Source organism: Myripristis murdjan, chromosome 13 (genome assembly GCF_902150065.1).
Source record: "Myripristis murdjan chromosome 13, fMyrMur1.1, whole genome shotgun sequence".
Taxonomy (NCBI): domain Eukaryota; kingdom Metazoa; phylum Chordata; class Actinopteri; order Holocentriformes; family Holocentridae; genus Myripristis; species Myripristis murdjan.
Genome location: NC_043992.1, coordinates 4,105,524 through 4,127,010, shown reverse-complemented (window position 1 = coordinate 4,127,010; position 21,487 = coordinate 4,105,524). Strand labels below are relative to the sequence as shown.

Here is a 21,487-nt window from a genome sequence, read left to right as displayed (position 1 = left end):
GACCCCCTGCTTTGGGCTGGGGGTTCTGGTGGTGTGGAGGCGGAGTCTTGTGTTTCTCGGGCTCCATCGTGGATGAGGAGTTTGTGAGTGAGAGCCTGTACGAACCGCTGACAGTTTTTACCAACTCTGTCTTTGTGACGTCATGGAGACATGCACGCCACGTCATAACCTATGGTATTATGGTAGTACGTCATGGTATCACATCATAGAATCCCGCGTAAGTTGTCACCTGGCAGCATGAGAATTATTTATTTATTTTTTTATTTTTTTCCAGCAATAGAAACAATACTGTGTGCTGACGGGGCTCCATTTTTCTTTATTTCCTGCACAGATAATTTCTAGTTTTTGTTGGACGCAGACAGAGGAGGAGCCGCCATAACTTACACACATGATGAGGGGAGTGTTACGGGCTGATGGCCGCCTGCTTTTCTCAACACAGGCTTCACTGACTTTGACTTCAACAAGGTAACTCATTATTTTGCAGTCGCACATTAACTGAGCCCAGTTTTCACATGTAAAGTTCCCCGTGTGCGTCAGTTAATGGACGGAGGGAAGATGTTGCGCATAATATCACCAAAATAAACGGTTTGCACATAAAAGATTGATAGATTTCGCTGCCTGTAAACATGTAGTCTCTCTCTCTCTCTCTCTCTCTCTCTCTCTCTCTCTCTCTCTCTCTCTCTCTCTCTCTCTGTGTGTGTGTGTGTGTGTGTGTGTGTGGTGAGACTTCTAATCAGCACAGCTGACAGCACCATGGACAGCGCCTCAGCGCACCAAAAACTGGCTCGTCTCCCAAAATCCACCGAAACCAAACCTGATTTATCAGAAAACGGATCAATAAAGTCAACAGAAAACACAAGCATCGCATCGGTGTAACATAACACATGTCCTGACTGTAGAAATCTTTCTGGCATCAGTAGATTCAGCAGAAATCAGCGCTATATTATGTGTGTATGATCGGTTTGAATTGCGGGCGTGAATCGAGACAAACCGGGACAATGTGGTGGTGAATGTTGAAAACCGGGACATTTCAGTGTTTTACAGATATTTGTCGGGACTCGGGACACCCAGCTCGAAACCGGGAGGTGATATACATGTGTGCTGAAAATGGATCTGAAAAGTAAACCAGTAAAATCCCCAATCTGAAATCTTTATTTACAAAACAATGTGACATCATCAGGACAAAGACTGCTGCACAATTCAAATCAACAAAACAGAGTCTGGAGCAACATGACAGAGATGAAATCAAGCGAGCCACATCACTGGAAGTGATCCAGAGGGAAGCTCGTATTGCTTGTTGATGACTTGATCAGATGTTTTTCACTGGCGATTGGAACAAGTGCTGGACTCCTGGTTATGTAACCACCTACTCGACTAGTAAAACACTACTGTCTCACGACTAAATCAGTACAAAATGATCTTGCTGATTTCAGACAGAACAGGAAAAACAAACTATTTCAATCCATCACTTGAATCTGGCAGTTTCTCCTGAATCCACAGGGTGGCAGTATAGCCTTGCTGAGCTCAATATGGCATCACAGGGAAGATAGTTTGTTTATTTTTGTTGATGTGGGCTGTTGTTTCATTGTTAAACAACAAAATTATATTTCAACTCGCCATGTAAAAGACAGAAAAGCAAGCACAGCTTTCACTGGTTCTATGAATCTGTGTGTGCAGTGGCCTGAGGGTGACATTGTATTATATTGACATGTTTGTCACACACTTGTTGTGTGTGTGTATATGTGTGTGAACAAGCTCATGGCATCTTCACCACTGCTCCATTAGAGAAAGGAGACTTTCTGCTGGAATACAGAGGTGAACTAACAAGCAAGCAGGAATGTGAGGAGGCAGAGATTTTACCACGAGCACTTAAAGGTGTTCATGTTCGAGCTCCATTTCAGTGGAAATCTGTGGTGGTGTGTCTTATGTCTGTGTTTAGTCAGAATGAAACTATGTTTGCTGAACATGTTGAAATTATTAACCTAGGATTGTTAAGTCAGGCTGATTTACACTGTCTTACACTCCCCAAGTATATGAGTTGTTTTGAAGTTGTTGTTTGTGTTTTTGTAGCAGCAAAAGAGGACGGGTCACTTGGCAGACTTTTAAATGACGACCATGTAAAGCTTCATTTGGAGATGAGGTACTTCATTGTGCAAGGGAGGCCCCTTTAGTGTTTGTTTGCTTTAGGAGACATAAGTCCAGGAGAGGAGATCACCTGTAATTATGGCGACTCAGACTGGCCATGGAGATGCGCGGTGGTCAAAATTTTACTTGGTGAAATTTATACTTCTGATAAAGGAAATCACAGGAAATTTCATGTACGTAAATCCTGTATGTTATTCCTCTAGCTTCAGTATGAACTTGATTTTTATAGCATTAAAATTCTTAATCACACAAAAAAAACAACTTCACTGCCACATCTACATATCAAAGACACTGATTTTATTAGGACATGTATTTTTACTGAACCTCACCGGTCTGATGTTTGTTATTAAAATCTTCAGAGACCTGGAGGAAAGTCTTCTGAGGGGCAGCAGGTCGAGAGACCCACATCAGAGCCTCCTGCCAGTAATCAGAAGGCATCAGAAAGTGGGTGGCAGAAACAGACTTCTGCAGGTGCATCAGCTGGTTTGTTCAAAAGCATTGAAAAGATAAGTTTCATGTGTTCCATGATTGACATGGAATGACTGGAGCTGTCTCGACCTGGTGACGTCAGCAGTCAGTCGTCACTGTACCAGGTTACAAAAACACACCGCACCTTGCTTGTATCTGTCCAAGTATCAAATTGTCAAAACCTAACATTTGTCTGGACTGCGACTTCATTTAAAAATCGACCTTTTTGACCGCAGTTCCATGAACCACCTGTAGCCTATATGAATAGGAAGTTATGAATATGTATAGCGTAAGCTAACTGTAATTAAATAGTTGGACTAGTTAACAGAAGTTGTACGTTTGGCTCAGGGAGGAAGTGAACAGTCTTAAATCACACACAGAGACAGTATTGCGATTTGGTATAAAATGGTACCATTTATTGAAGAAAGATAAATAAAACAAAACAAAACAAAACAAACAAAAAAAAAACAATATGCAACAGAAAATATATCACATCTGTGAAATGGCCATTCAGTGCCCTTTAAGGCACAATAAAGATTTCGAACTGAAATTCACAGTTCAATATTCAGCATACATTTCACAGTTTTTGAGGATCAGTCCCAAGCACAAAACATTATAAGCAACTCACAGAAATATGTCAACCCAAAATCATACACCCCTCTTCCAGTTTATGGAAAGCAGTCCATGTGGGTGCATCGGTAGTTAAGTCCATGAGAAATGTGTGTGTTGGTGTGTGTGTGTGGTGTATTACTGGGCAGAGTTCTTTAAGTTCTTTAGGTAAGGAGTGAGGCAGAGGCTTGGCTGCAGTTCAGTTCAGTTCCTGTAGCTCACCATCAACCTGGCCTGTGTATAAGTCATGACCATTCATTCATGTAAGTTCATTGTGTACACATCATCATTTTCCCTTTCACTACATACATACTCATTGCTTAATGAGTATCATATTCACCTGTATAACAAAAACACAGGGTACATTTGAACTAAAGTGCATAAATAACAAGAAGGGGCAGAAGCAAGTGTTGGTATCCTGGATGTGTCATATGTTTTCTGATAATTCATCTGAGCTTCATCTGTTGTGGCAGATGAAAGCTCTCAGTTTTAGCCACATTTTGAGACCAGGCTCAGGTTCTAGCCATGATTCCTTCTGTCACAAATAATTTTCTAAAATTAGCATATTTAGACTCTCCTGAAATGTAAAATTGGAGATTCTGTTAACTTTTGAAAGGAATTACAAGCATGAGGCTTTTTAAATGTTTTGCTGAAAAGTCTAATCTTCCAGGTCCTCAAGGCCTTGGTGTGGCTGAGCTTACCTGGCTGTATTTCATTTCCTTGAGACCTGATGAGTTTTCCTCTCTAACGTAAGACTCTATTACTTGTACTGTTTATTAGAAAAAAAAAACAAAACAAAACATGTCAGTCTTGATTTAAACATGGTGTTTTTTTTTTTTTTTTCTATTTTATCTGCGTCTTTTTATGTCCCAGTAGACACATATGGATGCCTGTATATTTGCATGTGTGTGTACATGTATATGTAAATGTGTGGGTACATTTGTATGTGTATATATTTTCTTTTACATCTAGATTCTGTCATTCACCTCAGTTTCATATGCTGTTTATTGTTATACCGCTTATTGTATTTACAAGTGCACTTGTACCTTTGTTATTATTATTATTATTATTATTATTGTCAATACTATTATTATTATTAAGGGAGAAGTAAATGCTAGTGTTCATTGCACTAACTGCATTTTTGCCTTTGCCATGAAAAATCAATAAGAAGATTTATCAAAACTGAAATTCTCACTTGGCAGCAGTGTAAGGAGAAACTGGGTTGAATATGCATGTGTAGTGCAACTAAACATGCATATTATTAGTGAGACTGTAGGTTTTAGAGCTGCCATTATTTTCATTATCGATTAATCTGTCAATTATTTTCTCAATTAACTGGGTCGTTGTTTGGTCCATAAAATATTATAAATATTCACATTTGAGAAGCTGGAATCAGAATTTGGAAATTTTCATCTCAAATGACACAAAATCATTAATCGATTTATCAAATAGTTGGCGATTAATTTAATAGTTGACTGCTAATCGATAATTTAACTAATCATTGCAGTTCAGGCTCAGTGATAGTCAGCTGTCCGGCTGCAGAGCTTTGAGCTGAAGGCAAACTGAGTCAGTCAAATGGACGAGAGATTATCCAACAGCTGAAACACAACAATTATCCCTTCAGTGCAAATAGCCTACACAAGACAAAAATACTCACTTTTGCAAGGTCTCTCAGTTAGAAGAAAAAAAAAAAAAGAAGCATTTTTTTTTGTTTGTCTTACAGTAACTCCTCTGTTATTTCATTACATCAAATTTGTGTGCTTTTCAAAGAAATTGATTGGTCAGATACATAAAACATGACTTTCTTTTTAATGAGAAAAGACAGGTCTACATATCCCAAACCTCTCCAGAGTCCGGCGGCGGCGTGCTTTATGCCACTCTGTCTGCCGCTCGGCATCATGCTCGGTGATGTGAGGCTGGCGTGCGGCCACTCGGCCATGAAGCTCCCAGCGCTCAGTTTCTGTGCTGATGTTGATGCCAGAGGAGGTTTGGAGCTCTGCAGGTACTGAGGCGGCAGAGCGTCGGCCACTTTTACGCACTATGAGCCTCAGCGCTCGGTGACCCTGCTCTGTAACTTTACGTGGTGCTGCCCCCTGGTGGCCGAGTCGCTGTGGTTCATAAACACTTCCACTTTGCAATAATGCCACTTCCAGCTGATGGTGGAATATCTAGGAGGGAAGAAACTTCAGCAGCTGACTTGTTGCAGTGGTGGCATCCGATTACATTACTATTACAGCAGCACGCTGAAACTCAGTGAGCTCTTTAGAACCAGACGTCCTTTCAGTAATGTTGGTAAAGGCAGACTGCATGGCTAGCTGCTGATTAAGAGGTGAGGCTCAATGCTGTTGTCTGTATAGTGAACTTTCATGAGTATAGTATTGTGATACCATAAGAGATAATAAAAAAAAAAGACTTAGAAAGTATGATAAACCATTGTAAACTCTCTCTTGACTACCACAGACTGACTTCAAGACTCTGGGAATATTACTGTGATTTGAAAAGAGATGCGGAAAATGCACAAAGTGCAAGAACATCATAGTAATGTTAATTAACTACTAATTAAGTAAAGTTGCCCTAACTCAAATCTTAGATGAGATTTTCTCTGTTGCAGCCCTTTCTGCAGCAGATCTTAGAAGCAACACACACACACACACACACACACCCATACACGCCACAGAAAAGACATCGAGACCATCAGTCGTATTTTGTAAGGAAACTTTATGTGTGCTTGTGAAACTCACTTATCATTAGAGACAGAAGGCGTTGCAGTTTCCAGTACAGCAGATAAGGTTTGATATTAAAGAGTACAAAAAAAGAAGAAAAAAAATCACAATTCCAGAGTTCATTTCTCTCCAACCTCGCAGGGGAAGAAGGGGGGAGGAAAAAAAAAAACACAAGCTTTTGGTCCAAGTCTTCTCAGTTCCTTCCCCATCCCTCCCTCCCTCTCTCTCTCCAGGAAGAAAATCTGTTATCCTGTTTAATTTAGACAAGGAATTTTCTCAAAAAATGGCCTGATCGTTTCCCACAGCTACTCCCACAACTTGGATACTGAACACAAGATGATTGCATAGATTTGTAGACAGGAATTTGTTTTTTTTTTATCCATTTATTTTTTGTACATAATGGAATGTTAATAAAGACGCCACCTCCTCCCTCTTTACAGTATATTTTCCCATTTTTCCATCCCTTTCCCAAATTCAGGGAGGCAAGTGAGGGGATGGAGGGATGAGGAGGAGAGCGAGAAGGGGCGAGAGAGCAAGAGAAAGGTAAGGAGAGAGAGAGCGGAGAGAGAGACAGAGCTGTAGCCACCAACAGGCACATTTATTGGTACTTTCTTTTTTTTGTTTGTTTTTTTTTTTTTTTTACTTCCACCATATTTTTTTCCCCAACAGTCACGTGGGGAGCCCTCAGAAGCACCGTCGCTATGGTAACCCTTCAATCCAGGAAGTGCGAGAACCTTCATTCGGCCAATTAAATGCATCCATGACTGCTTGGCATGGTTATGTGCGATATGTGGTATATAAAAATGGACTTACTGCAGTCTTAGCTATGATATAAATGTATAATTGTTTTTTTTTTTATTATGATTTATTTATTTAAATAAGCACCTGATGCCCACCAGAGGAAGATATAGTTTCACAGAAGCAGATATTTATGAATGTTGTGATCGTGACGGTGGCGTCTGTCATGGTTTTTACACAGGAGGAAGGCCTTTAGGTACGCGAGCCTCAACTAAACGGTTACCACGTTCAATTTGTCAGCTTGAGCTTTCAGAGTTGTTGTTTTTTTTTTTCATTGCTAAAAACAGAAAAAAAAAAAAGAAAAAAATACCCAAAGAAAAAGTCCCGAATGCCGACTTTCGGAAGCTCAAACCCATCTACTGGTGAAACTGCACTCTCTGTGTTGCTATCATTGGCTTTTCAATTTCTGTGTTTTTGTTTTTTCTTGTTTTTTTTATTTATTTATTTAATAATAAATGCCGTTCTACTTTGTCCTACTGGAGAGCCTGCGATCGATGATTCGCAATAACTGGGACACTGTGCGTGTGTGTCGTTTCGTCGCACTGGAAAAATAAGTATGTACAGCGCTGAGACCCCCCCTTCACTCCCACCCAACCCCCCTCCCCTAACCCTATCGCCCGCCTGCTCCAGGAAATAAACAACAAAATCTTAAAAAATAAACAAAAACAGGAAGAGGAAAAGAGCTGAGGTTAGATAGGTCAGAGTTCACCTTATCCAGCAACATGGGAATTATGGGTAAATATGTCATTGTATCTCTGGTTGATCGCCCCGCCCCGCCCCGCCCCACCCCGCCCCGTCCTGACCCCACATCATAAATCTCTCTGGGTTCTAATACACAAACCTCGCCAGTCGACACGTCAAATCTAACACCGCCCTCCCGCGCGCTCAACGCCCCCAAAATCCCCTGGCAAGAAGAAAAACAAAAATAATAAAATAAACAAAAAAATTAGCATAAGTATCAGATTAGCTTGTGCCCCCATATCCCCTCCCACCCCAGACTTCCTACCCTGTCCCGCGTCTATTTGATCCCCAAAGGCAGAGAGGGTGAAGCTAAGGACCCGCACTACAGAGCAACCTCCCCCGCTGTCCCGCGGCTGCCCCTGGATGTGCCCGCTCCAACACGTCAGCGACAACCTGAACGTCGATTACAGCTGATCTGAGATCAAACAGAGCTCGAAAATGACCGGCAGGAGCCAAAAAATAACTAGAATTCAATCAATAAACAAGAGGAGTCAAAAGAATTTCGGGTGATTTCTAAACGGGCACACGCAGCGGCAACCCCGCAGCCCAGCGGGCTGAGTTGGAAGCCCCTCCCATTTCTACGCAACAGTCAATCACAGCTCTCTACCTCCTTCCCCTCCTTCGCTCCTCCCTCCCTCCCTCCCCCGTCCATCCATCCATCCTCTTCTTCTCCTCCTCCTCGTCTACAGGTCGCTCTCGCCGTACAGGGCGGTGGAGAAGGACATGTAGTCAAGGGCCCCGGGGGCACCGTCGGGCCCCGTGTAGGGCGCCATGCGGGCGATGCAGTACTCTGCCTGGTCGGGGGGAAGCTCCCGCCTCAGCTCCTCGGCTGTGATGAAGTTCTGGTGGGAAGAGGAGAGGAAGGAGAGGGGATCAGTGTCTGGAAATGATCTCTCAGACAGACTTGAGTTGATTTCTGAGTGGTTCAAGTTACTGCATTTCAAAAGAAGATGTTTTTTACGGTCAGCTTGAGAGTAACGCTGCTGCCTTCCAGACAACCGCCAACTTCCAAACCTCCGACATGAAATTCCTTCCTTTAAGTGTCATGCACAGACAGAAACTGGGAAGACTGTTTAAAATGTTTTAAAATTACAAATCTGTCCAATCAGACCAGTTTGCAGCATCTGGACTAGAAAGCCTCCACTCTGCAGGTTTACTGAATTATCTGAATGATCTATTATCGGCTTCCAGTACTGTTAAGACTTAAGTCTTCAAATTCATCCATTAAAACTCTTAGCAATGCAACATTTATTAGTAAAAAAACACAAAAAAAAACACACAAAAAAACGATGAGGTCCTTATTATCCTGGAAACTAAAATACAATCATGAAAGCTCAATAATGTGGTGCTTTAATTCCATGACTGAGCAGACTCTCTGTCTCTCTCTCTCTGTGTTTTTCTTTTTATTTTATTTTCTTTCCTTTTATTTTTAATTCTTTTTTGTATGGACCTTGAGTCTGGAATAAAGCATATCTATCTATCTATCTATCTATCTATCTATCTCTCTGTCAATTCAAATTCAAATTCAATTCAAATTTGCTTTTATTGGCATGCATGCTTGAAAAAAAAAAAAAAAACACAGTTGCCAAAGCATCAATCAATAAAATAAACAAAAGCAAAACAAATACATTCCATAGGTTCAAAATTCATAAATTCTTTACAGTGTAAACAAAGCATGTTGAAAAGGAAATGAACACATAGGCTACAGATGATATTTAAAAAAAAAAAAAATCAACAATATTACTAATATTACTAATGATGATTTATACATGTTGATACATATGAAATGTGACTATATTTTGTTATTATGTCTCTCTCTCTCACCTTGTCCCCGGCCAGGATCTTGAAGGAGGCGATGACCTGGTCGGCGGTGTCGGTGTCGGTCGTCTCCCGGGACATGAAGTCGATGAAGGCCTGGAAGGTGACGGCTCCGCTGTTGTTGGGGTCCACTATTCCCATGATGCGAGCAAACTCAGCGTCGCCCTGGCAACCAGGAAAACATAGGTTAACCCAAAACACAAACACACACACACACACACACAAGTACACACACACACACACACACAAGGACATGGGATGGATGGCGTGTAGGGGTGCAGCAATTCATTCACTGCATCACTTATAAATTCTGCTGATTGAAGTAAATTGATCTGGTCTAAAAAATAAATTAATAGTAATAAATAGAATTAATCCATATATCAATGCTTTGAATCAAATCATTCATAGTTCTCTCTATAAATGTAAACCTTTTGTGTCAATGATGTTTTTGTTTTTTTTTTCCATTAGAAGACATGGTGTCATTCTGTAGTCGCATTTTTCATTACATTATTGCGTTATTGTTTATTATTTAATGGATATACGATTCTGGTAAAATTTGATTTGACTGGAACAGTGGTTTGCAAACTCTAACTGAATCTCTGCTGAGATTCACACCCCTAATCTTGTGCAGTTTAAGTGTGCAAAACATTAGGAGCACTGTGCAGAATATGATCCATCACTGATTTCATCTGTCACGGCCACTTCAGTCATGAAGCAGCTGAGGATGAAGGATGATGGAAAAAGGCAATGCAACTCTAATTTTAAGAGCAAGGTGGTCCCAATGATTTTACCACACTCTGTGGTGGAAAATGATTAAAGTTAATTTGGATGTGAACATGACATGGACAGACGAGAAGACCGAGCACAAACAGTTAAAAGGCAACTAGAAAACTACGTCTGACTACCAGCATTTTGCTTTACTGAGGAGGTAAAGGGAGGTAAAGGTCAGTGTTAAGCATCAGGGCAGAGGAGCAGTGAGGAGAGAGGAGACAGAGGCTGAAGGGAGAGCAGAGTGGGCGAGCGGGCACGGAGAGAGAGAGGGAGGCAGGCAGGGTGTCTGCAGGTTTCTGAAAGTCACATCAAAGGCCTTGTTCAGTCAGCCGCCACAAATCTGATTTCTGGCATATCCAGATCGGAGTTAGACTCACTTTCTCAAGTCTGAACAGAAAAAAAAAAAAAAACGATTTGGCTATCCAGATCAAACCCACATTTGTGCAGGTTTTGAAATCAAATTGGATTTCCACAGTGTGACCGCTCAAATGACTTTTCAAAACGTCCTCACTTGCGACGCGACACATGGCGGTGGCGCCCTGTCCGCAGTGTCAGGAACGAGAAAAAAGAGCCAGTCAGAGCTGCATGTTTCAGTCTCCTCTGTTGCTCACGCTGTCTGCTGCAACAGAGGATTTCTGCACCGCCGCTTGATGGACAAGAGTGTAAAGCCAAAGATGATGCAGGTGCAGCTTTTGGTTTTGCCAAAATGACAGCACGGGTGTGTCTGGACACACAGGTCGAGCCTTATCGCTTGCAGTGTGGTCAGAGCTTGACATCAGATTTGAGAGATAAATCAGATTTGCCTGTGGTCTGAAAAAAGCCTCAGATCTTTTTCTAATGACAGTACGAATAAGATTGGGCTCACTTTGCACCACAACTCAGAATGTCAACAGCGAATCAGACGATCAAACTATCAGTCAGCACATGAAGGAGTGGATTTCTCAACAGAAAAGAAGTACATTGAGCAGTGCTTGACCAATATATATTAGGATATTGGCCTATAATAGATATAATCTATAGTATCTCAGTATCAGATTATATGTTGACTGATATGCACAGATTTGTTTTTTTTTTCACAGAACATAACAGAACTTTTTTCTATTATTCTTTATTTAAATGGTTGGCAACTGACTGACACTGAACAGTACTGATGTTTGTTTAGCTATTTATTCATTCTTTATTCTCTCAGTGTTCATTTCTAGAATTGTTTGACAACGCATAACAATGTTGAATCTTCTTAAATAAAATTATTTGTTTAAGAAAGCAATCTTCTGAGTACATTTGCATAGTCATATCAGTGAAAAATGCCACACAGAAAAGATGTATTTTCTCAAAAATCCCATATCGGTCAGGCACTAATGTTGAGAAAACAAAACATGTGAGATCGCCGAGACTATATTTGAACAGTTGAGGACAGAAATCTGAATCTGTAGGACTGAGTTGCTCTACGGCCCTGCAGACACCCTGTGAGAGCGAACACCAGCAGCAGTACCAGGCTGTTTCCTGTAGAAATGAGCAGAGCCCGGAAATCATCTGTGGCCATCTGTCCTGATCGCTTCTGTAGGCCGCCGATACCACAGCACAGCAAGGCCAGGGGGGGAGCGAGGGAGGGAGGATGAAGATGGAGGAGGAAGAAGAGTCGTCAGGATGGAAGCGGACGGAAATAAGAGGCAGGGAAAAGGTGGAAGGATGGGAGGATGAAGATGGAAATGAAGACAAGAGCAGAGGAGTGATGGGGAGGAGAGATACAGAGAAATTATGGATGGCGAGAAAGACAAAGCAGCCAGACAAGTTGGGCACAGGAGAGGAGCATAAACGGGAACAAACAGGTGACAGTTTGGAGGAAGTGAGTAATGTTTGGGGGAAATGACAAAAAAAAAAGATAAAAAGCACAACCAGTTAACAGAGAGAGTCTGAGAGCGAGAGGGAGCCCAGTCACACCGGAGCACCACAGAGCCACAGAGACCCCTAGTGGACAAACAGGGACACAGCAGCTTCCTGTCTAGTCTGGCCCTGTCCTGTCCTGTCCTGTCCTGTCCTGCTGCTTATCGAGCGGCTCAGGACAGGAGCGCTGACGGATCACCGACCAGTTTGCATGAGGAAATGGACTGCAACAGGACGGATTAGTCAAGTTTGCCAGATTTGTCTCGAAAAGGTCATCGGGGACACGGCCCGGAGCGTAAACAGCCGGAAAACACTGAATTCCCATCAGAAATTAATGTCCAGCCGAGTCCCACATTCCTCCATCATGAAATAACTTCAACTCTGATGTTTAGAAAATAAGAAACGGATCCAAGTTCAGTTTGAGAATACATTCAAAACAGCGACACATTATTTTTTCCCACAGTTATCTGGCAAAATGGATAATTCTGCTGGGCCGAGTTTTTCAAAACATTTCTTAAAGGATTTCACTGTTTGGATTCAGTTGTAAACATCGCTTTTCCTCCAAATACTGATAAATACGATGTTGATCTGGTGAACTGGCACATTTGAGATTTGGATCCAGTCTTACCTTTAATCAAGCTATTCTGTTTACCATGTAAGGGTGTATTGTAGGTACATTCAGAGATATAAAAGCCTATACAAGTACAGCCTATAAGTTTAGGACAGATTAAAATAGTATAAATGTTAAAACTTTCAACAAGTACTTTTGTAGGTTTTGAATTGGTTTTATGCATCCAGTGACACAGATAGTGAGACGGAAGTCAATTTTAAAACTGCAAATCTGGATTCTATAATGTTGAAGTTGTGGTGTCTCAATCAGACAGATCCCGTCTGGTAAGTTTTTGAAAAAACGGCTCAAATTCAGCAAAATCAATTAGATCCTGGACTGCAAAAACGGGGATCTGAAACACGGATCCGGGTTGGCGGCGCCGGCTGTGATCCAGTTCAGCTCTCCTGCTGAGACACTTTTGACAAAACAGCGACTGTCCCTCCTCTGGCCTGTCCCGCTCTGCTGCTCCTACCTGCTTGTCGTTCTCCACATCGTAGCCCAGACTGATCAAACAGGCCTTGAACTCCTCGGCCATCAGCGCCCCGCTGTGGTCCTGAGATCGGCCAATCGCCCAACGACAGAGCACCGCGTCATGAGGATGAACCAATCGCAACACAGGGATGGTGGTGGTGGGTGGAGACCATGCGGACCACGGCATGCAAGGAGGAGATGGGGACACAGAGGACGGACACACAGACAGGTTGGCAGACAGACAAACATTGATGGATGTTTAGACAATGCCGATGCACAACAGACTTTCATGATGGACACAGCAACATCCTGCACACACCAGCTCAGGATGCGTCCTTTCTCTAAGACATCCAGCTGTCTTTGATTGAGACAACACATCTGGGGCAACTTTTCAAAATGTGGTGAAGAATTAATAATGGAATATGTGAAAATACTCATTTAAAAGAAATGTGAACCGCTACGTTCTGACTTAAAGAGGCCAACAGACTCAAATTGATGGATGTTAAAGAAAAAGCTCCAGCAGCTTTCCAGTGGATCATCAAAAGTTAACTAAAGGTCAACACGCTGCCAGCTGAAGGCAATACGATGGACCTATGAAACATTACAGAGGGAGATTTTGAAATCTGAAATAGTTCCAGTCTAAAACTCATGATGGCACTTTGGCTTTTGTGTTGCTGAAAAATGCGATGAAAGCAAATGCGAGATGTGTTCTCCAACCAGACATGCAGATGTGTTAAGAAGGAACGGCAGAACGTCCAGGGACTGCAGGAATGGGTGGTGGTGGACGGGAGTCTGGACGCCTTTACTGTATGCATGCACCAACACTGAGGTGAGGCAGTGAGAATCAAACACATACACACACACACACACACACAATGTGGTGTGGGATGGTGAATAATGAGGGTGACTTCCTCTTCCTTGTAAGGTGCAAGGTCTATAGATAATCAGGTGCTACAACAACCAAAAAACAACAACAACAAAAACAACAAAAGAGTCTGACAACTCAGGGATCAGAATTCTTGTCAGACTAAAACCACAGTCATCTGCAAGCTTCAAATTGTTAAATATTCACCAATTTAGCAGCTGAAGTAAAAATAAAGATTAAATATAAACATCTAGCACTGAAGTGAGTAATAAATGGAAGTGTTTTTAGGGCCTGCAGACACAATGGTAGGAGGCTGGTGTCTGTCTAGGGGTGTTTACTGGTGCAAAAAACATGAAAACCATGAAATCAACAGATTTTAATAAGGTGGTGTTATACCCAAATCCTTTGACCCTCTGTTTGTGCTCCCAGCTTCACCTCAATATCTCTGCTTTCTCCTGTGATGACACCTTAACATAACCCCTGATGTCTTGACATGATCACAGTAAAACACCTCGCCATGTGCTCTCTCGTGTGACCTAGCAGAGTTAATACTCACACGCTTGGCTCCTCTCTCACCATCTCCTAAGGTCTAAACGTGTCATACATTCATATTACGCATCAGTATTTGGCAACAGCATGAGCCTTAAACTGTTAAAGAGGATATGATGTGAAAAAAACACAGGTATTGGGGTAGACAGCTGAAGGTCTATGTAGATTTATGTCTGTACTGCTCAAACAATCAAGCTATAATAATCTACTATAGTAAACATATTATAAAAAGTATACATTAGAAAAAAATGATTTAAGCAGTGTGGTGGTAAATAAAAAGGAAAGACAAGTATACCCCTTTGAGGCAGGTAACCACCACTTTGATGCTCCTCACTTTGGTGCATAATGAAGCTTGTTAACATTTATATTGGCCAGGAATAGGGAGGTAAACAAGGTTTAGGCTTTGCTATATCCTGACTTGTATTCATTGGTATGCATGTTTTAATGAGTGTGTTTTTGTATCAAAACATGAATAACAGGCTAAGGAACAGACTGGCGAGCCTCTGAACTTGATTCTTTCTACATCCTCATGTAAAAACATGCAGAACAAGTAAAGGCAGTCATTGTTTTAACATTTCACATTAAAGCAATAACTACTTTTACACGGTCTGTATTATTCCATTGTTAACCCAATTAGGATTATACTCAACACCCACATTAAGACATGCAGCCCTGTCTACACCGTCACACCATGTGACTGTATGTGATTTTATGGGACTTTGTGCTGGACTTCTCATGCAGTGTGAAACAAATACGGCATTCCACTACTTGACAATGCACGTTTTTTATGACTTGTTAACTTTAACAAATTTGTATCTGCTCTGTAGAAAGTAAACAGGAATCTGAATGGAAAAGCTCTATAAGCAACCCACAAGACCTGCTAAATCTGAATATTTTCTTATTCAGCCAATTTTTTTTGTCTATGTAAGCACAGTCTATGATAGCAGCAGAAGAAAACAAAGACCAACTCTAGCTGCCTGCCCCAACACCGACACTTCAGATGGTGAAACTGGCACCCTGATATGACAAATATGAGCCTCGGCCCCGGAGCCCGGGCCCCTGACCTTGTCGAAGTGGTTGAAGGAGGCGCGGTACTCGTGCAGCTGCTCCTGGCTGATGCCCTTGGCATCACGCGTCAGGATCTGGTTCTCGATCTCGTTGATGGTCCTGGCGATGGTGGTGAGCAGCTGCTCCCAGCCGACACGGAGGTGCTGCCGAGAAGGAGGGAGGGAGGGAGGGGGAGAAACCAGATGTTACCGAGCATCCTCCAACGTGCTGAGGCGAAGCACTGTCACTTCCATGTGTGCGATGCCAAAGACGATCTTTAATTATTCGACACTTCTCTAAAATGGAGCTTAATGTGAAAACCGGGGGTCCATGCAAGTGAAATTTGTATTGCAAAGCTTTTTGTTTTACATGTAGGCCCTACAAAAAACTGTTTTAAAGACCAAAGATTAGCTGATAAAATGACAACAGTGCAGACGTGACTATTCAGAAGTTGTCGGCTCCTTACAGAATATGCACTTTTTTTTTTGTAATTTTGTAATACGAGAACCTTAAAAACATGGTTCAATAATACTGAACAGAGAGACCATATATAGCATATAAAAGGAACATAAAATAGAAAATATAGTATATAAAATAATAAAAAAAAAAAAAATCACAGAATACATTTTGAAAAACTAAAAAAACTCCATGCATGTAAGGATTAATGTGTTTAATGCGTGATTTATGCCCTTTGGTTTATGTTTGTGTGTGTGTGTGTGTGTGTGTGTGTTACCTCCATGGTGTAGGCGGTGTATTTGTTGTCGAAGATGAGTGCCTCCTGGATGAGCTGGTGGTCTCCCTCCAGCTGGTCGATGTTGGGCTTGTAGTCGATGATGCTCTGCTCGTACTCCCTCAGGTTGGTCAGCTGGTCCTCCAGGGTGCCGTTCATCTCGATGGATATCCTGCCAATCTCCTGGGAACACACACACACACACACACAGATGACACAAAAATATCCTGCCAAACCTCCAGAAGACAGCATATGCAGCTGTACATAATGTTTCAAAAGAGACTTTCAGGCGTATGAACACATGCAAAAACACTGTGAAGTAAATTTCCTCATGGTGGACTCCAGCCAACACGGTGGACTGAATTTACTTCTCTCGCTGTGGATCTTTCAAGTGTGAACGTGATTGATGCATGCGGCAGCCTCGCTGTGCAGTTTGAACTGAGCATTATTTAGTACTAGTGGCCAAGGCTGATGTGAAGTGCTGCTACTATCAATGTGTGATAGGAGTACTTCTGCATTCATTAGTGAAATGTCACAGTTCGGTCTGTGTTCCAAGGTTTGTTGCCACTTTTGGTTTGAATAGTTTTTATTTTTGAGGGACAGCGCAAAAGGTTTTATTCTTCATGTACTACTGCAGGATTGTGCCTTTTATGCTGTTTGACAGGGACTAAAATTTCCTCTGAGGGATAATGAAGCATACCTTGACCTTGAAAGTGTAAGAAAAAACTTTTACCTCAGGGCCAAGGAAGGATAAGATTTCCAACCTGAGGTCCCGCTGAAGCTACTCAAGGTTCATTACATTCAGTCTGCTGGTGTTATCATGAATCCCGTGATGATCATGAATATGTATCAAGTGGACGGGATAAAAATTACAAATATGAGTTTCACACAGATGGAACCTTGACACACACACATGTGCCCTCGAACTACAACCACGGCTAATAAACAACAATCCCCACGGTTCGCAGTTCTTGTCGGCGCTCCGGTTTGTTTTTTTTTTCTCGGTTGTCCCTGTACACGCAGCAGCATCAGGATGCTGGGACCTCGCCCTGTGCCGTACCTCCATCTTGGTCTGTATCCAGGGCCCGACGATGTTGGCCTGGGTGGCAAACTTGCGTCTCAGATGGTCGTTGGACTGCTGCTTGGACAGCTCCTCCTGCAGGGCCTGGTCACGCTGCGGCACCAGCAACTGGGCCTGCAAACATATAATACATCATATAATATATTACATCGGTACGCCAGCTCACTAATGTGACGTGCACGGTGAGATGAGGCCTGCTCTGACAGACGCTGGAGGCCTGCAGCTGTTGGGCAGCAGTGAACGGCTGATTCTGTGAATAAGGGCCAATCCCAGTTCACCCCTTACTCCACTTCAGCTTGCCATCTGTTTTGCAGGTTCATGTGTAGGGGGAGGGAGGCCTGATTCTTGATGAGAGTTTGATCAAGTTTGCTGCCAACTTCACCACTTTTAAGAACGCTACCAAATCCCGGTTAGGTCAGCAACAAACCTGTACTCATGTCTAGTTTTTTCTTCTTGTCTCTGTGTAAAACTATGTCCTTATCCTATTTTCTGTGTTTCTGTTACTGCTAAATGTGTCTTTTATTGTTTCTTTCTGTCATCAGTTTGCCTTCTATTTCCCTTTTTTATTTTATTTTACTTTATTTAAATCTCTTATTTTTACAAAAGCCCTTCTAGGGACAGGTGTTGCAAACTCACATCTGCTACAAACACTTCAATATTTGCATTGGATAGCTGTTTTTGTCTTATGCATGTATTTTGCATCGGCCCCTATCAAATAAACTATTAATAAATAAATATATACTTGAATAAAAAGCAGTTTCATGGCCAGGCCTTTTCCCTCATTACTTTATGAAAAATTAAGAAAATAAAAGGTCTGCAGTTCATTCCAAGTGTTTGCATTTGCATTTGTTCGCTGTTTATCAAAACCTCAGCATGTGATCCAAAGAGGTGTCTGTGCAGGTGAAGGAGGCCATCATCAGGCTCAAAAAGCAAATCAAATCTATCAGACAGATAGCAACAACTTTAGGAGCAGCCAGATCAACGGTTTGGTAAATCCTGAAAAAGAAGGAATGCAATGAAATTGGCTCTTTATGACAAGCACTTGCACAAATTGCTACTCATAATGTCAGCAGAATATTAGTTAAACAGTGATTTGAGTGTGACGGTCCAGCATTTTGACTTATTTCCATGTTCCGCGAATGAGGTTTGAAATTTTAAATCAAGCAGTGAATTTTGTGCTCGTCCCACTCCTCTGGTGTCAGCGCAGGGCAGAGTGAACTGTCATGGCCACAGGAACTCTGTTCTGTCCTGTTCTGTGCTTCATACACTCGAGAGAAGCTCAGTAGGCTGGTTATGAACTGTAACGGCAAACGTAGAATCTCTGTATGGATTATGGTTACTGATGACATACAAAGTGCTCTTCCATTTCCAAGGTAATGGTCTCTACCCAGTCGAGGGCACTCCGGGGTGGGGCCAGGAGAAGGCAACAGGGATTGACCCTTAATGTATCTTGTAATCCCATGCAGGAGGGGACAACGTGATGGCAAAGCAAAAACATGAAAAATTCATTTGTTCATTCTTATCAACTTAACAAGTCGTCTATTTCTTCTAATGATTCCCAGGAAGCGTGCAGCCTACCTGTTCCCACTTGCTGTCGATGCTCTCGGGGGTGATGGTGGTGTAGGGGTTGGTTCCTGACAGCTTGATGCCGTTGTACTGGGCGATCTTCTGCACCTCAGCCTGGATGTCCTGGATGGCCTTGCGCTCCTTGTTGGCCTCTGGCAGGGTCGACTTAAACTGCTCGTGGGCTGTGATCAGACCCTGATTGGGGGTGGCAGGCGGGTGGGTGGAGTGACATGTTAGGTGTCAGCAGTAACATGTTTGGCTGCATCTTTAACCATCATTTAAAAACAAGTCCAATGCCAAATCAGACATTTTCTAAAGAATGAGTTTTTTTCATGTTAAGTGAGTTTCACAGCTATCATCTGTCCATGTCCGCTTTTGTTCTCTACCTCTCACTGCTGTTCTCTAAAACCACATACTGTTCCTTAATTATATACTCTTGTTTTTTGCTACCTGTCACATCGTGTGCTTCCTGTGTCTTCTTCTCCTCTGAATCTAGTTAGATTTTCTGGTACCTCAGTCTCAGTATTGTGGATCCTCAACACGGCCTTGTTCTTCTCCGTTCTACAGTTTAATGTGGACTGGTTTCATGTTACCTGGATCTCCTCGATGTTGTGGACGATGAACATGTCCTGCAGGTCCTCCATGGCTCCCTCTATCCAGTTGTTGAAGGGTGCCGCCCTCTTGGCGTACTCCAGGTACAGCTCATCTATCGACTCCAGCTGCTTCTCTGTCCTCTGTTAGGAGGGAAACAGGGAGGGGGGGCAGGGAGGTATCTGGATGTGTCACCAGGCTCTTCACAGCACAGCGAAAATACAGAAACGTGTACTTGTACTTGATAAGCAAAGCTGTTGTAATGCAGAGAAAAGGCAGATGGTCAAACCATCACAGTCAGTGTTGTCATCCTCATCATGTTAAATTTACTCTGGGCCTCTGGCAGACAGCTGGGACATTTTCCAGTCTCATTCTGTCTGAAAGTCGACTGTTTTTGGTTCATTCTGATGCTCCAATATATCTGTCTGGCCCGAGATGTACCTGCATATTTCATCTCTCTACCCAGTGCTTTTTACATTGCACATTTTATGTTTGTATGCGACATGGATGGTCACAAAGATGAGGGAAAAAATGATCGTATGATGTACTTGGGATAGTGTGTGGCTGTCAAAGAGAGTCACAGAGCTTTACAAGGCATGAGTACACTGCAAAAAGTCAAAATCTTACCAAGATTATTTGTCTTATTTCAAGTAAAAATGTCTTATTCCTAGTCAAAATATCTCATTACACTTAAATAAGACATGATCAGCTCAGAAATAACTTGTCTTTAGACAATTTTCACCTGTTTCAAGTGAAAATCTACTTGAAACAGGTGAAAATTAGCTTGAAACAAGAAACAAATTTTGCCAATGGAACAAGCAAATTTTTACTTAAATTTGCTTGTTCCATTGGCAAAATTTGTTTCTTAAGTGTCATATCTCATTAAGTGTAATGAGATATTTTGACTAGGAATAAGACATTTTTACTTGAAATAAGACAAATAATCTTGGTAAGATTCTGACTTTTTGCAGTGTAAAAACACTGTCTGCCACAAATGACACAATCAAATATGCTGTCTCGTTCTGACCTTTAATTACAGCTTTGAAGCTTGAGACACACACACACAGGGTTATTATGAACTTGTTGCAACACAGTAATGATGTGCATCATCCCTCCAGCTCTTATCAAAATACTTGTGTCTCAGTGTCTCAGATATTGCACAAAAAAATATGGAAAACTAATAAAGGGGGATGACAGTTATCTCAACAATAAAAACCACACTGAAAACAACATGTACCTCCAGTGACTCCTTGCGGCTCTGGGTGAGAGAGCCCAGGACGTCCCACTGCTGGCAGATATTCTGGCAGCGAGCGTTCACGCTGGGAGAGTCGTAATAGTCCAGCTCGCTGTCAAACACACAAGTGCAGAGGAGCAGAGTTTAATCCTGAGACAGAACTCAACAGATCCACGTTCAAACAATAATCATCATCAGTGCCCTTGCTAAGATCTCGACTTCTCTCTCCTTCACTCACTTGAGTTCCTGCGCGATGGCGGCAATCTGCTCCACTCGGTCCTGATGGGCCGCCAGGTCGCTCTCGAAGGCCTCATGTTTCCGTAGCAACGCCTTGACCTCTGACAGAGAGGCGGTCTCGTAGTCTTTCTGGGTGAGCATGGCCTCCTTACCTGCACGCATAGACCCAAAAATGCATTTACTCATTTAATGTAACGTTCACTCAGTGAGGCGGTGCAACTGAGATGCTTCAGAGAAAAAAGGAGCCGCATCAATGAAAATCACATCAAAATAAAATGATACACACAAACAAAACTACAATCAAATCAGACTTTAGTTAAACTGCAGACATACAGGATCTAACCACTAAAGATCTCGATTTATCAATATACACAGATTTTTACTAGCCCTGATTTCACCTGTTAATTTTAGTCTTGTTATACACTGCAAAAACTCAAAATCTTACCAAGATTATTTGTCTTATTTCAAGTCAAAAATGTCTTATTACTAGTCAAAATATCTCATTACACTTAAAATAAGACATGATCACCTCAGAAGTAACTTGTTTTT

At 42.1% G+C, this 21,487-nt stretch overlaps 1 protein-coding gene across 4 annotated transcripts in view; it reads right to left on the bottom strand.

Moving 5' to 3' along the window:
• Nucleotides 1-5,930: 5,930 nt before the first annotated feature.
• actn4 (actinin, alpha 4) overlaps nucleotides 5,931-21,487 on the bottom strand; it is a 90,381-nt gene continuing 74,824 nt past the window's right edge. For 2 of the 4 annotated variants that reach the window (XM_030066288.1, XM_030066287.1), the window contains exons 13-23: nucleotides 20,940-21,090; nucleotides 20,705-20,813; nucleotides 19,470-19,610; nucleotides 18,889-19,071; nucleotides 17,290-17,424; nucleotides 16,233-16,412; nucleotides 15,517-15,663; nucleotides 14,460-14,492; nucleotides 13,040-13,120; nucleotides 9,309-9,467; nucleotides 5,931-8,326 (exon numbers count right to left, since the gene is read on the bottom strand). In XM_030066288.1, coding sequence (XP_029922148.1) covers nucleotides 8,168-8,326; nucleotides 9,309-9,467; nucleotides 13,040-13,120; nucleotides 14,460-14,492; nucleotides 15,517-15,663; nucleotides 16,233-16,412; nucleotides 17,290-17,424; nucleotides 18,889-19,071; nucleotides 19,470-19,610; nucleotides 20,705-20,813; nucleotides 20,940-21,090 — 1,478 coding nt within the window. In that variant the 3' untranslated portion in view covers nucleotides 5,931-8,167. The remainder of the gene's footprint in view (nucleotides 8,327-9,308; nucleotides 9,468-13,039; nucleotides 13,121-14,459; nucleotides 14,493-15,516; nucleotides 15,664-16,232; nucleotides 16,413-17,289; nucleotides 17,425-18,888; nucleotides 19,072-19,469; nucleotides 19,611-20,704; nucleotides 20,814-20,939; nucleotides 21,091-21,487) is intronic. The other 2 variants (XM_030066290.1, XM_030066289.1) reach the window with 1 other exon arrangement.